This window comes from Phoenix dactylifera, chromosome 14, assembly GCF_009389715.1.
Source record: "Phoenix dactylifera cultivar Barhee BC4 chromosome 14, palm_55x_up_171113_PBpolish2nd_filt_p, whole genome shotgun sequence".
In the NCBI taxonomy this organism is placed as follows: Eukaryota; Viridiplantae; Streptophyta; class Magnoliopsida; order Arecales; family Arecaceae; genus Phoenix; species Phoenix dactylifera.
In genome coordinates, this window is record NC_052405.1 from 6,248,949 (window position 1) to 6,265,292 (window position 16,344).

The following is a 16,344-nucleotide window of genomic DNA, read 5'->3' on the forward strand; positions in this document are numbered from 1 at the left end:
ATGTAAGCAAGATGAAATAAGAAGTGTAAAAATCTAGATAACTGAATACCAATATTTTGGATTATTACTAGTTATTGTCAAGTGAATTACAATTGCATTTTCAATTTCTAATGTCAAGAAATTTAAGGTTGAAAACTAAATTTCCTACACAAAGTGTACAAATATTGTGAAATTGAAAAAAAAATCTGCATTAGTTAATCCAAAGCTGATGCATGTGAAATTTAGATTTCTTACACTAGAGGCGTCAGTTATTGTGATAATGGGGGAAAAGAATCTGCATTGGTTTAATTCTAACTCTGAAGTAGATGCATGTCTGGTTATATGTAATTTGAATAAAATTTCTTAAGAGATTGTCTCTGTATTTAAAAATATTAGTTTTTATTTTAGAGTTTGCTTCTGTAATTTCAATAAAGTTTCTTTAGAGAGCATATCAGCCAAGGGCGGTGAGTATATAATAAGAAATTGGTCTGTATACTGGCTAGTATAATGAATCAGGATAATTGCTCTGAAAAACTAAAAAGCATGTAGAAACAAAAAGAAATAAGAAAAGGAGCATAAAACCTTAGAAGACGACATTTTTTTTCTTCTAATTATTACTTGTTACTGTTATGTAAATTTAACTGCATTCAATCCTAATGTCAAGAAATTTGAAGTTGAAAAATAAAGGTTGTGTCTATTATATTTAAATCATACATTTTCAAAGATTGTATGGTGAAAAAAGGTGCAAAAAATATTTATGTCAAGTGAATATCTCCTTGGCAGTCTCCATTCCATCCTCTTTTTTCCCCTGTTATTGCTTCACAAAATCTTATGAAATAAATACATAACTAAATAATAGATCCTTTTGGCCGGAATGGACCTGCACTCACAAATTACAACTAGTTATTCTTGCAAACCTGCCCTATGCTGGTTCTTATGGCTAAAGGATATTGCTTATAGCCGTGTGATCAGCGGCAAAGCTGAAGCCGCCCCCCCCCCCCCAAAAAAAAAAGTTGTTGGTAGTTACCAACACCTCTCTCTCATTCTCTCTCGTCCTTAACAAGTCTCCTCTCCCTCTCTCCCTAATTAACACACTCGCTTATTTCCAACCAATTTTTTTTATCTTATTTAAGTTTAAACATTACTCTCTTAATTAATTCCTTTTATTTTTGCAGAATCTTAACAAACCAAATTCCTTCCTTTAAATCACTTACTACCTTGTAATGTTTTTTAGCTTTCATTCCTTTTTCTGAATATAGCTGGATAATCCTAAAAAGTGAACTTCCTTTATAGTAATTTTTTCTCTAAAACGACAAGGAACAAAAAAAAAAAGGAACGAAGGTTGGTAATTTCTTTTCCTTCCCCCTTTTATTTTTCAAATTAATTTATTATTTTTATTTATCATTACGTGAAGTAATGAAATTGGAGATTCAAAAATTTTTTTTTTATAACAAAAGTTTTGGGACTTAACATAAGATGATTTTTCATGCATGTATTCTTTATTCTCATAGATAATTACATAGCTTTTTCAGAATTTTTCTGTCCTTAAATTATTTTTAAAATTCAAATCTTTATCCAAAATTGCTTAAACAAAAATGTAAAATAACGAGGAGGACAATATTCTACATTTTGATTGGCATTATATAGTACATAAGTTTTTGAAATAATTAATACAAGATTTAACACAAAACATTTCCATTATCTAGATGAATGTAAGAACGACTTCAATAAAAAAAAGATATACATATTTATGATTGTCATCAATAAATTTTAATATTTTTAAATATTAAGATTATAAATATTTAGATTGGCCCCCTACCAGAAAAATTCCTGGCTCTGCCCCTGCACGTGATGCCAACAGTGCTGGCTGTTTTTAGCTCCATATAACTCTTTTCTTTATTCTGCTTAACATGGCCTAGTTTTTGAGCCAATATCAGTATTTTTTTATTCAACTTAATTTCTTACAAGAAAAGTAACTTGAAAAAGTTCTTTCTAGATATCTCTCGTGACTTGAAGTAAGCTAGGCTTGTCCATTCTTTTACTGTATATTTTTATTACTGACTTTTTTCTTATTTTTTGTTTTCTTTGCAGGTACTTACCAAGAATACCAGATCTTTGACTCTAAATCTTGTCCATAGAGATGGAGGAGCACATCCTAGAAAGTTAAGTGAGCTCACCGTCCGTGCTGAAGAGTGTGTTGGTTCAAAAACAATCATAGAGATGGTGTTCCGCTGTTCAGATCTGGAAAACAAGGACCTTTTTTCTAAAAGTGTAAGCTGTCTATATTTTGAAATTTCTTTTACAAGGGCTGTAGGTTTTGTATTGATTCTCTCTCTCTGTATGTGCATGCGCGCTCATTTGCAGGATCCTTTCTTATTGATTTCCAGAGCAGCTGAAAGTGGGGTACCTATTCCAGTTTGCAAGACTGAAGTGAGAAAGAATGATCTGAATCCAACATGGAAGCCGGTGATTCTTAATATTCAGCAAATTGGAAGCAAAGTATGGGTGCCTTTCCCAACCAATCAGTAAATTCCTTTTGTTGCATCTCTCATCATCTTTTGTTATATAAAATTTGCAGGAAAACCCTCTGACTATAGAGTGTTTTAACTTCAATGGCAGTGGCAAACATGATTTGATTGGGTAAGGACTTTTTACCTTTTTGAACGTCTGCCTTTAAACATCTCATACATTAACATGTTATGCTAAAACAACTTAAAGAGGACTTTTAATATGATTGACATGGTGAGACAATGTTTATTTGTATAAACAATTGGACAGCAAAGTTGTGAAATCACTGGCAGAATTGGAAATGCTTCACCATGATCTGCGTGGTGAGAATTTCTTTGTACCTACTGTTGTTGGGCATGATCATCACAATAAGGTAAGGATTCTTTCTGTTTTGGAATGTTGAATGATCCTCTATTGTAGGTCCTCTTGCGAACACATTTGGTTAACAAATTTCGGTGATTTCACATACAGGTATTGAAGGCACAGATATTTGTGGAGAAGTTTTCTGAAAGCAAGAGGCAGACTTTCTTGGATTACATTGCTGGTGGATGTGAACTGAATTTCATGGTTGCTATAGACTTCACAGGTATGCATGCATTCATGCTTTAAACTATGCAACCTAGTGGCTATTGGCTCATTCTTTATCTACTACTGTTATCTACTGTCGTTTTTAATTTCGACTAGTATTACAAAGATACTTCTTGTTTACCAGCTTCAAATGGAAATCCCCGTCTTCCAGATTCCTTGCATTACATTGACCCCTCAGGTCGGCCGAATGCGTATCAAAGAGTGAGGGCTGATAGATGCATCAGTTATTATAGTTTGGCAGGATTTATTGTCTTTTTTAAGGATAGCCATTACCTTGGGTTTATGGTTTTTGGTATCTGCAGGCAATATTAGAAGTTGGGGAGGTCTTGCAGTTTTATGACTCAGATAAGCGTTTTCCTGCTTGGGGTTTTGGAGCAAGGCCAATTGACGGCCCTGTCTCTCACTGCTTTAACTTGAATGGAAGCACTTCCCACCCTGAGGTCATTTTTTTATCAAGCTCTCATTGTTATAAAATTATTGAGATCAGAATTATTTACTTCCAGTTAAAAAAAGAGAGAAAACTTATTCAGCCTTTCGGTATATCACTCTACTTAATTTGTATTTGCCCTTTGTTGGTAGCCACACTGAAATTTCAATAGCTCAAAATAGGGTTCTACTAGGGAGATTTTTCTTTTCGGTGCTCAAAAACAATGTTGCATATCCTGACTGTAGCCAGTTGGCCCCAGGTTGATGGAATCCAAGGTATTATGTCAGCTTATATGAGTGCTCTTCATAATGTATCACTGGCAGGCCCTACCCTTTTTGGGCCAGTGATTAATACTTCTGCACTGATTGCCAGCCAGTCGCTAGTCAACAATCAACAGAAGTACTTTGTTTTGCTAATAATCACGGTAATAGAGGAACTTGAACATTCTCTTTCCTGGTTCCTGTGTCTCCTTTTAAACTCTTCAAAATCTTTCTTCAGGATGGTGTGATAACAGATCTCCAGGAAACCAAAGATGCTGTGGTGAAGGCATCTGATCTTCCATTATCAATTCTCATTGTTGGGGTTGGTGGGGCTGACTTTAAAGAAATGGAGGTGCAGTGATATGTTGTCTTTCTTTTTTTTTATTCTAGGTTGTCTTTGGATTTTTTTTTTTGAATTATCTTGTTAATCTTTCTTCGTGCAACATGCAAGCATAGCTCTTGAACTTGCAAGTTTCACCTTTGCAGGTCTTAGATGCAGACAAAGGAGAGAGGCTAGAGAGCTCTACGGGACGAGTTGCAACACGAGACATAGTGCAGTTTGTTCCAATGCGGGATGTGCACGGTATGTATATTCATTCTGAATTCTTTGTTCTACCATATCTTGTAAACTTTCCTGTCTATGATGTTCCAGTAAAGAACATTTTCATTATAGTGCACTTTGTTCCTGTGCGGAATGTGCGCAAGGTGTATGCACGTTCTGCATGCTTTATTCAACCATATCTTCTAACCTATTCAGTCTCTGATGATGTCCCTGTAAAGAACATCTGCAGTCCTTCCTGCTTCCAGTCACTTCACGTCACATACTGTAGTTGTATCTTCCATCAATCATCACTGAAAAGAGCACTATTAACATTGTCATAGCTAAAGTGCCCCTAACATTCATGTCATTTTACAGTGATATATAGCTGCCTGTTTCTAGTAACAGATATTTAAGAGAGCTATAGCTAAAATAGAGATCTTGGTGCAAGGATTGAGATGCTGGCATCCCTGAATGCACCATAAGGCACCTTTCATGCCAGCACTAGAATAGCTTGTGGCTTGGCTGCAACCTCAGCCCCCCTACAAGCCACAGCGTAGATTGGCATGTGCCAATGGTAGGCTGTTATTTCTCCAACATGCAGCACTTAAAAAAACCAAGGTTTTGAAAACATGGTTACAACTGGGGCTTGTAGAGTTTTGGTTTCAGAAGTTTCAATGGTTTCAACAGTTGCACTCAAATTTTAGAGTTTTGATTACAAAAATCTGAAAATTTCATAAAAAGTAAAAAATAAAAGAAGCCAAGAAAATCTATTATGCAACATTTAGAGTGTTTTGTAATATATAGGTTCTTTATTTGTGTAGTTTCAATGGTTGTAAGCCAAAGTTAGTGTTGCATATGGTTAAAATTCGTGAGCTGTATTGGTATTTGAAGTTCTTCACCTTCATAGATCACTACAAGTTAACATCTGTGGTCTTGAAGCAACTTATTTAGGCTTCTCAAAGCAGTGAACCTTGGAAAGTGAACTTCGTTGTATCAAATGCTAGACCATCATAATTGAATGGAACGTCTATAATCAACCATGTAGGGCAGACATTTTCGATGGTGTTGGGCAGAATTTAATAAATATAGGCCCACTTGTGCTTAAATCCTTTTTTTTTCTTTAATATTCTTTATTGGCAAATTTAATTATTCTGGATATGTAAATAATATGTTTGGAGAATGCAATACTGACCCTGTATGATTTTTTGATTACTTTTGGAAGAGTCTATCTTGTCAGAATGTCTTCCACAGGTTGCTTATTTAGATTGAACACAAGTGGGATCAATTGTGTGTGTTCTATGATTAAATATGGAGGAAGATAAAGAATTTAGAGTAGTTTTGGCACAGTATGTACTAGCAATACATATAATCGTGATGGAATAATGTTCAAGAAGCTATATATGGAAGGTCTTGTTATGAAGAGTGACAATAAAAACACGAAGGACCTGCCCAAGCAGGCTCAGAAGGTTACATGGTTTCGTTGCTTTGTATGACTCATTGGTCTCGATAGAGTGTGAGATGTCTTAGATGAGCATGAGGAAAAATAGAATGCCTGCTTACCACAAAACTTATCAAGACTGAGGACTGCTTGAAAATGATGGGACCAACGAAATGTGGAGACGCTATCTTTAAAAAAATTGAAACAAGAACTTTGTTGGGAGTTTGCCTAAATTTTTGAGTTTATCTGCACTGATTATGGTTATTATGATTTATTTGTGGAAGCCTTTTTTTAAGCATTTTAGTTGATTCCTGAAATGCACTTGAGATGATAGGTTCAACATCTCATACAACCCCTCCTCTTTCACTTCAGAGTTAAAAACCTCAAGTAATCACTTTGGTGTCTGGCAAACACTTCCATCGCAGACTTGGCTTGCATGTTATTGTCACATAATGAAACTTTTTAAGATCAAAAATCATGGAAAAGATATTGTAGATATGATGACCTTTTTGCCTTTCTTTACTCGCAGGTGGTGAGATATCAGTGGTTCAGTCACTTCTTGCGGAGTTGCCTGGACAATTTATGAGTTATATGCAGACTAGAAATATTCAGCCACTTTGCTAATACATTTTGCCACATGTATCTGTAATTCGGTTTTTGTTGCTTCTTTGTGCTATCTTTTGCCCTCAGGCCAGTTTGTTGTTTGTCAGGCCTCTGCATCTTCATACTTTTTTTTCTTCTTTTTTTTCATATTCTGTGCACAGTCCAGGAGGAGGGGGGACCACGGAATTATACTGCATGATACCAAGATTTACAAAAAGATTGATCATGATTCCCTTTTACTAGAGTTGCATTATGTATGCATATTAAATCACTTCTCCATGTTCCATTATTCTCTTAGACTCCAGAATATAAGATATGAACAATTGTAAAACAATGTAGAACATAGCATGGGCTATCTATTTGCCCCAAGGTGGCTCTATGTTATTGCACAATCTCATACAAGATTGAGGTCCATTTACTTGAATAAATGTATCATGTTTATGGTTGAGATATCAGTTCCGTATAAGCCTCTCCTTAAACTATGCAGGGGTTCTGGTTTCGCTGTTCAAACCTCTTTTTCCCTATTTTCTTTGAACATCAAAGAAGCTTCTAAACTCCACCTTAGCTGTTTGTGCGACTTAGATAGGGCTCAGCAGTCCAATTTAATTTTTTATGAACTTAAATACGGTAACTCAATTTCTGGTGAAATAATTGAAACAAATTTTTTGGATGCTTGTTATGTTTTTGGTCTGAAGCAAAGCATGAACTCAATAAACACATATATTTGAGGATGAAGTGACCGGCTTCATATATTTGAATCCCCAGTATTGCTAGGGGGACTGATTATGCATTTGATGCGGACGCAGGGTCATTACTTGGATGCAGATGGTGCAGATTCAATATACTGATGATATTTAAAAATTTCCAATCATTGAGATAAGTTCAGAAGCAAATATGCCACCCTTTTCTTCGACTGCTGATCAGCATAATCCTTGTTACAGTTCATCAAATACAGCAGTTACTCGCCATCCTATCTGACAAAATTCATGTTTCCTTCTGAAACCAAAAAATGTGCAGTTTTTAAGGATCCGAACACAGATCATATCTTGTTCAGAAGCTATGATGAAAAAATAAAAATAAAAAAATCAACTGAAGCACGATGGCACTCCTCTTAGCCATTTAGAGACGCCAAACATGTCAAAGAAGGTAATCAGCTCCATGCCTCTGCCTGCATCCTCCCTGAACCTGAAAGTACAAGGTCATGTTAAACAAAGGAAAAGTGGCAACCCAAAGACTGATCCTCCTATATATTGCAACCTTCCATCAACATAGGATTAAGCAGCAATATCAGCAAAGAGTCTCTACCTTGCACTAGGGATCAAGATAAAATTTGATAGCATTCTTATGGATGGTGATCAGGTTGGTTCTGGCTGTCATTTTTATCCGGCATAGAAAGAAAGGAGGGATTGGGGCGAGGGAACAATAGCTTCAGGCGGAAAGCATCCACTCCATTCAAGTAATATCGGAACAACCTCTTCGCCCTTATGAACCCTAGGCGACCATATAGTGCAAGAGCTCCCTTGTTTGTAACTTCCGCTTCCAGAGTTACCTACATAAAATAAAAACAAAATTTACACGTAAGCTGACGTGCTACTCGCCTATCAGTGCAGCATGTGAAGCAGAATGATAATAGAATCATGCACTTCCATTATGCCCTGCTGTTCTATATCCAGTATGCAGGGTTTACAAACCACTCAAAGGAGGCAGATCAAGGGAGAGAGCTGATGGTGAAAGGTCTTCAAGCAAAAAGAACAAGGAAATTCTCTGGCCTGGATATGCATGGAGGGTTGACATCAGGTTGCTATTATGACAATGACCAACATGGCTTTTCTCATCTACATGGTTTTGCAAAACATTCTTTTCAGAGAGAATATTTTGTTTTCCAAAAATGCCATTGACCTATCAGCTACAAGTACTCTCAAGTTGCGGCCAGTATAGAAAATCTTACTGAGGCCCAAGCAACAAATGAATAGTGCACAAAAAAAATTTGCAAATGTGTGTATATTTGCGAGTTGAGTGATCAGGAGAAAACAAGGAAAGAAAGAAATCTATGACGGAGTGCAAGAAACAAGCTTGACAGAGCTGCAGGAATGTTTCAGATACGAACTCAGTAGCTCTGAGAATTTACAACAGCCAAAACATAAAAAACTAGAATTGAGAAAAGAGAAAATGAAAGCTCTCGAGAATCTAGACCTAGGCCCTAATACATGCAATTAAATCATCTTCCTGGTTGCTGTAATTGCACAGCTAAGAAGAAGGCCTGGAAGCATAAAAAAGGCTCAAAAAAAAAAGAGCAGTTACTGAACCTAGAAATCTAGGGTGAAATCCCCTATCTGCTTCTTTTAAATTTCTTGAAGAAGACCTCTTCTTTGCCAACCAAATCTCCCAAAGATGAGCCTGAGAATTAGCAGATAGATGGTGCCATCCAAATTCAGGTCAGATTTTTCTTGCTTGTGTTGAGGGTTATATATCCTAAGATCATCCAAGAGTGTGATGAAGACACATTGTGTTGAGGCTTATATAACCTAAGATCATCTAAGAGTGTGATGAATATACATTGCATCAATAAGAATGTGCAGTGACATCTCTCAGTAAACCAGAAACAAAGATTGCCTAAGCCAATCAAACACCAAGCCTAAAGAGGGGAGTGATGATTGTCCACCAGCTATTCTTGGCTGAGAAGATTATTTTAGGAAAAATAAATAATGTATCAAACATCTAAATTCTATTTTGGGCTTAATTGGCTATGTTCCTTTTAAAACCTTAGCCCTATGTCTAGAGTAATGTTGTAAATCAAGTTTCTTAACTCCTTGTCTGCATCATGAAACTACAATAATGATCAAATATTGTTGGTAGATAAATGGATGAACTATGAAGAATGGATACTACTTGGAGTACCAAACATTTCAGAAGTCTGCACCGAGCCTACAGACCAGTAGAAGTAAACTCTACCCACCCAACCAGCTTAAGACTACGACACACATACTTGGTACTTTGGCATGGTTTGATTTTCCATCTGAGCAGAAAAACACCATCCTGCTTGTTTTGGGTTTCATGCCTTCTGAATAAGAGCATGCTTTACCATGTTTACTTTTGTGTATATGTTTCACCTGTTTATCATCTTTTAGATGAAACTGACTTACTAAAAATCAGAAATGCATGGCTCTTCTCTAAATCACTTGGCTTCCATCCTGTCATACTAAAGCAAGCCAAAAAAAAATGGAGGTCATAATAAGTAGAACAGGACAATGTACTAATCATAATTACATATCTTCAAATTACTAGCTAGTTCTGCCTTTTGTATGACCAGTAATTTTCAAACATTAATATTTTATATCTATCAACTTAAAAAAAGAAGCAAATTAGAACATAGTAAACATTCATGACATCATCAAGAAGTTTCCTCCAAAATCTAGAACCCTAAAACATACCACAGTATCACCTAAAGGTAGTTACTAAACTTTACTCTTTGAAGAAGATCTGGTAGGAAAAAAGGAAGAGTTACAATGAAACAATCCAAGCACCATATGCAAAATATCTCCAGATTGAACAGAGGAAAAGGAGTCATGTTCAATAATATTTTGCATACAAAAATCAAGCATTAGAGTAGAACTACAAAATAAAAAAGAAAACATAACTATATGCATCAAGATAATGCTCTTCTAGAAAATTTCAAATCTTTTGCATGCTGACTTCTATATTATATTATTTATATCTTCTCATTTGAAGAATCATAAAATCACATAGCTCAAAATCTTGCAGTATTAGCTTACCTCCTCACATCCAGATTCCATCAACACTCGGATAGACCTAGTAACAAGTTCAGTAGCTGCAAAATCAACAAATATAAGATGTATTGTATAATATGCTAAAACTACTATGATCACCAGTTGACAGGTACTGATAACAATTATGAACAGAAAAATGGCACTTATATAGCAGTTCCTCAGAAGAAAAAAATTAAGATCAAGAAATACTTTAAATAATGTCTAGTGGCATTATTTTTCACATACCATCCATATAGAAGACTGTCAAATATCTAACAATCAGAATGAATTGAATCTCTATAGAACTTATAGCATGCACCAGAAATTTGCTTATAAAAAGCAAATGTGATGTATAACAAAGAAAACAGCAAAGAATTGGCATGGTTTATCAATTTGGAGGAAAGAACTACTGAAGTATCCAAACTATGACATGCAAAGACACGATGATTCTTAAGAATTTTATGCATTTTACAACACAATCTTTGTTCAAGACATCACCAATAGCTTTTTGCACCAACGTGGATGCTGATAATAGTGCCAGGGCAAGCAACCACTTACTCTGATCTCCAGAAAGAAGGCTCAAAAGCATACTCTCATGATTCTCAATCATTCTTACATAAGTACATGTTATGAATATCTTGACATATATACATTCACTTAAGACAAGCCATCATATACTATGCACCTATTCTAGACTACACAAACTTTTGGACATGCAGATGGCTAATAATATGCAGCGAGTTCCTTGGTGCCCTAAATAGAGTGTGGGGCTTATATCAGCCATAAATGTTGGAACTTAATCTGTTCTTTTGCAGTGTCCTAAAGAACATGGTATTGCAAGTGAGAGCTCTCTAATTAGCCTAAGTGTATGGCCATTCTAGTAAGTTCCATAGCTTTCATTTTATGCTTTTCAGTACTGTAGTATGGCATGAAACTTCAACAGTTCTAGCCAGAAGGAATATTAACTAGTCAGGCCTCATAGTCAACGTATTTTCAAATGTATATGTATTTCGCAGATACAAAGCCCCACCATAATTTTAATATTAGGAGTTGGACACTTCAAGAAACCTATCCCAAGTGTATATTAACTAGTATTGACTTCTTGCCCTGCCAAGTTTTTTAAAGGTTGCAGCACCAAGTACTTTCTTGTTAATGTATTTTGCAGATACAAAGCCCCACCATAATTTTAAGATTAAGAGTTGGACACTTCGAGAGACCTATCCTAAGTGTTTGGACAACATAGGCGCAGCATAGTAGTATTGACATCTTGCCCTGCCCGATGTTTTAAAGGTTGCATCACCAAGTACTTATGGAGACATTGAAACTTGATACTTTGTCTAACATAACTAACTAACAACTATTTTGTGCACAAGCAAGAAGAGAGTTAGGAAGAATGCATTAAGATATCCTATTTAAAACTTCATCAAGTAAAGTTTCCACTAAGTAGACGAGGCCAACTATTATAATTTTGCAGGACATATTACTAAATAAATTATCTTGGTGATCAACAAGAAACTCAGATAAGGCAAAATCATGGTTATTGACACAGCAATTAATCTTTATGACACACACACCTGAGGAAAAAGCCATTCGGAAGCACTATTGCAGAACATAAAATATACATCTTGTTGAAAATGGAAAGTATGAGAAACTATAAGAAATGTTCTCTAAAAGCATGTCACTATCAAAGCAGTGAAGCTTATGTAGAGCAATCCTGTCCTGCAAAATCCATATACAGGTAGCAAAAATGTGTCACCACTAGAGGTTTCCCTGGCAAAAGATTGAAGCCCACAAAATAGCAAAGCCATCTAGCGGCTAAAGAGGCTATTTGCAGAAAGTAATGGGCAGTTGAATGCCGATATTGCACAATGGAGGTTGCCAATTGCCCAAACTTGTGACTGACCATGGAAGGCACTATCTAATACTTTCCACGAAGCATAAGAACACTAACCTCACTCTCTTCCTTAGTTTCTTGCTCTCAGATGCCTCTGGAAACACTATCTATAACCAAATTAGTCCTGCTAGATTGCTCCTTTTGCATTGTAATCGAAGTAGAAATATTCTAAAACTTCATAAGATTAAAGCATCCACTTAGGTTATTATTTTAGTTACCCATGCCTTGGAACACACCTTATAACCATGTTGCTTTGGAAAGACTGCTCCTTTTTCACCAAAATCAACATAGAAACAACTAAATTTTTCTCAGAATCGTTAGGGTCTCGTTAATTTTTTACTTCGGACACGAATTCCTCCATAAACTCAATCCACATCTAAATCAATCAAGACGGTTCGCTCCTTTTCTATCATCATCAAATCCGAAACAGCTAGAAAAACTTAACCAAAGAACGCAAAGGGATGCAATTGCCTTACCAACGCCCCTCCCTCTATAAGGTTTGATGACGACCAGCATCGCGATGTATCCTCTAAAGGTGTTCCGGTGCTCCCCCATCTTGCACACCACCGTCCCCACGCACTTGCCCTTGTGGAACGCCTGAAATCGCCATCAAAACCGAAACCATCAGCGTTAAGTACACCCGGGAAGAGATCAATCCAGAAGTAAAGGAGAAGAGGGGGAGTACGAGGAAGGTGAGGTTGGGCCAGAGGTAGACGAAGTAGCGGTAGGTGAAGATGGAGTAGGGCTCGCTGAGCTCGTCGTCAACGAGCCCCATGATGAGCGGGAGGTGGTGCTCCCCACCGTAGCTCACGTACTCGATCTCCGACGGCGAGAACACCACCGCCAGCTCCTCTCCCCCGCCGCCGCCGGCCCCCGCCGCCGCCATTTCCTGCCTCTCTCGAAACCCTCTCGTTCACCTTCCTGAAACATGCTTTGAAACGGGCAGCCTCCAAATGGGCCGGCCCAATTAGCATGGACCAATATATGGGCCTCTATCTTGTGTTTGTGAGACAGAGATGGAAGCCCACTCCACACAACGCGAGCTTCAAAAATAAGCGGCTCGGAAAGATGAGTCCATCGGGCCATGCAGTATTTAGAGAAATTATACCTTATACCACATGCACCATATGGCGGTGCACCATATCGTTCATGTATCTCAATTTTTGTACCACTAATCTGATGCATGCAGTGTAGAGCATAATTTCTCATAGCCTTCAGCCGATACATGGAAATCCAAGTAGCGAAGATGCCAACGTACAAATTTGATGACCCTGCATGCTTCTGATGCGAGACCAACTTACAATTAGGTTTTTTCGAACTCATGATTAATACCCCCTAAAACCATGACCACACCATATTGTTGTGGACTCCATGAAAAATAACACCTATCAAAGCATGTCAAGCAGCTACTATGCAAAACTTATACGTTACGCTGTTGATTTTGACAATCTAGAATTTGATCCATACGTAGCCAATTAGTTCTTTCGATGATTTCTTTGACTTCATGATCAAGACATAACCCTACGATACCGGGCATTTTAATGAAACTAAAATATCCATTTAGTGCATAGAGCATTTTTTAGTCTACTAGGCGACTTCTGCCATGTCTTGCGGTCATTTTGTAGACCAGCCAGGTTGAATCATTTGACAGAGTGTTCCATTTCGACCATGGCGTCAAAGTCAGCACCATAAGTAGTTTCATTGCTGGGCCAAAAAGCCACATTTACTAGAATGGCATTTTATAGAGAAAAAAAAAAAGTTATCATTAGGCTGGAGACCTACAAAATTTCTTGGTCAACCTGGTTTTAGATGGAACTTGGGGTAAGCATGCAAAAAAAAAAAAAAAGACTCATTTTGAGGCGTCGAGGCTTGCAATCATGCAATACATCTGAAATAAGCACGCAAAAACTTTCATTAATTGTTCTCAAAATGCCTGTACGATAATACTTTTATAATATTTAGAATTTTTAACTATTCGTGGTACCCTTACTAAACAATTTTTTTTTTGTTATCAAAATATTCTATCCTAAAGACTATATAAGTATACAGATATAGATGTTAGAATATCCCTCTCCCAAGGTAAAACTCTTCTTATGATACTCCTACTTAAAAAAATCTTTCTTCATTCTCGAAGTGCCCCTATTTTAAAAACTATATATATAAGCTGCGCTGATATAGATCTAAAAATATCCCTTTTCCAAGATATTTTTATGATAAATAAATATATATTTTTTGCCCAAAATGCACCTATATTCTAAATTTGGTCAATAATTATGACCCGATGAATGGTATCCTAATTAGTCGAACTCTTTGGTCTGTCTATGTGAAACTCAAGAAATGAGTGCTTATTTCGGAGCAAACAAAACAATGCTCCCACCAATTAATCATCTTACCCATAGATTAGCCAATGAATATACTTCAGCACAATGGAAGATTCATTTGACACTAATGGTTTGCAGAGTTGGGAAACCGACAGCTTAATGAGCTCATCTAGTCCTTAACTTCCCCCTTCCTGTGGAAAGTGAATTTTGATGCTTCTTGGTCTGAAGAAACCATGAAGGTAACGTTATACATGCTGCCTCAAGAAAGATGCAAACAGTTTCTATCCTGCTTGATGAACTACAAGCTGCATGGAGTGGCCTTATTTCAGCAATTTGCCTGTTTGGATTTAAAGCAAGATAAATCTTCTGTTATGTTCATATCCCAATAGCTAACAGGCCACCTACTTAATTGCATTGCCTTCCATGCATCTGATGAAAGATTAGCTTCAATAGCAGTATTTGTAGCTCATTTTAGCCCAGCAAAATAAACCAAGTTATAACACAACTATGTAGGTGGGTCTCCCTCCCTTTCTTCCTAGAAATAAAGGAAAGAAGAAAAAAAACAGAGAGACATGGGCCATCTGATTGATAGCCCTTCCTATTTTAGTCTTAAAAAAGAAAAAAAATGGAAAACATTGCAAAATCACAGTCAACTTGTTGCTAGAGAACTATGCAAAACAAGGACCACTAAGAAACCATGGCACATAGCTCGCAAGAAAGATCTTAGAAAATCTCATTCCACCATCTTTGACAATCAAAGTTTTTGACTCATTTATATCTTTGGCATTTTTCTTTGATTTTCTGATCAATATGCATGATTATTGTTGGAAAAATGGAATCAAGAAATAATGATGCCGCAATTTTTTTTTTTCTTTTTATGTAATTAAATAGGATATCACTTATGAAGCAACAATAATCTCTACAATTTACTCAAGCAAGTAATAAGCAAAAATAATCAAGCAATCCATACACAAGAGGCAACATAATTTCTTTAACATGGAAAATCCTTCGATGTGAAGAAAAAAATAATGAAACCCAATCCAGCCAATATCTTCTATTACTTAGAATAATAGGATTACAATAGATCATCTCTAGTTCAACTAGAGACTGTATAAGCAATAAGATAAATTTCAACAATAAACAGCAAAATAGATGTGGATCTTATAATAAAACATGTATTTCTCTTATTCTAGGCCCAACTCTTGTAGAAAATTTTTCATCCACAAAAGTTATTTACAAGCTTCTGTAACTGCAATATACTCGGTCTATGTAGTGGACCAAGCAACATATTTTTATAGCTTAGATTGTCATTACACTGCTTCCTCTAAAAAGTCATCAAGTACCCTGATGTGGACTTTTTAGAATCTATATCACCAGCCATATCTGCATCTGTGTACTAATCCAACAGAGGTTTACCATTACCAAAATATAAACAAACTCTAGAAGTACCTTTGATAGCTGTCCAATGTTTCTTATCAGAGTTAGAAAGAAACCGACTTACAATACTAACTACATGAGCAATATCCGGTTTTGTGCAAACCATAGCATACATCAAACTGCCAAATGCGGATACATAAAGAATTTTCTTTATTTTTTCTTTACCTTTCTAACTTGTAGGACACTACTTGGAATTTAATTTAAAATAACTTGCAAGTAGAGAGCAAACTAATTTGGACTTGCACATGTTGACCTTTCTAACACCTTTTCGATATATCTCTCTTGAGATGACCAAAGTTTTTCATTCTTGCTATCACGAATAATTCTCATGCCAAGGATTTGTTTAGCCGGCCCCAAGTCCTTCATAGCAAAAAACTTGCTTAACTCTTTTTTCAAGTTTTTAATCTTCTTAGCTTTCAATCAACATGCCATCCATATAAAGCAAGAGAATAATAAAATCTTCATCGGAGAATCTATTAATAAACACACAATGATCAGAAGCAGTTTTACTATACCTATGGTCTATCATAAATGAATCAAACTTTTTATACCACTACCGAGATGTCTGCTTGAGCCTATAT

General features: G+C 36.3%; 2 protein-coding genes across 2 annotated transcripts in view; one reads left to right on the forward strand and one right to left on the reverse strand.

Moving 5' to 3' along the window:
• The window catches only part of LOC103708117, a 46,460-nt gene extending 39,694 nt beyond the window's left edge, over positions 1 to 6,766 (forward strand). The window contains exons 14-24 of the mRNA XM_039133939.1: positions 2,071 to 2,250; positions 2,344 to 2,478; positions 2,558 to 2,619; positions 2,758 to 2,860; positions 2,959 to 3,073; positions 3,200 to 3,276; positions 3,378 to 3,515; positions 3,762 to 3,926; positions 4,001 to 4,114; positions 4,249 to 4,345; positions 6,271 to 6,766. Of these exons, the coding sequence (XP_038989867.1) occupies positions 2,071 to 2,250; positions 2,344 to 2,478; positions 2,558 to 2,619; positions 2,758 to 2,860; positions 2,959 to 3,073; positions 3,200 to 3,276; positions 3,378 to 3,515; positions 3,762 to 3,926; positions 4,001 to 4,114; positions 4,249 to 4,345; positions 6,271 to 6,365 (1,281 nt within the window). The 3' untranslated portion in view covers positions 6,366 to 6,766. The remainder of the gene's footprint in view (positions 1 to 2,070; positions 2,251 to 2,343; positions 2,479 to 2,557; positions 2,620 to 2,757; positions 2,861 to 2,958; positions 3,074 to 3,199; positions 3,277 to 3,377; positions 3,516 to 3,761; positions 3,927 to 4,000; positions 4,115 to 4,248; positions 4,346 to 6,270) is intronic.
• A 455-nt stretch (positions 6,767 to 7,221) lies between these two features.
• LOC103708043 (N-alpha-acetyltransferase MAK3) lies at positions 7,222 to 12,918 on the reverse strand. Its single transcript, XM_008792794.4, has 5 exons — positions 12,691 to 12,918; positions 12,482 to 12,602; positions 10,118 to 10,173; positions 7,650 to 7,893; positions 7,222 to 7,529 (listed from the first exon to the last, which is right to left on the reverse strand). The coding sequence occupies exons 1-4, from the start codon at positions 12,889 to 12,891 to the stop codon at positions 7,687 to 7,689; spliced, it is 585 nt and encodes a 194-aa protein (XP_008791016.2). The 5' UTR covers positions 12,892 to 12,918; the 3' UTR covers positions 7,222 to 7,529; positions 7,650 to 7,686.
• Between the last annotated feature and the right edge of the window lie 3,426 nt (positions 12,919 to 16,344).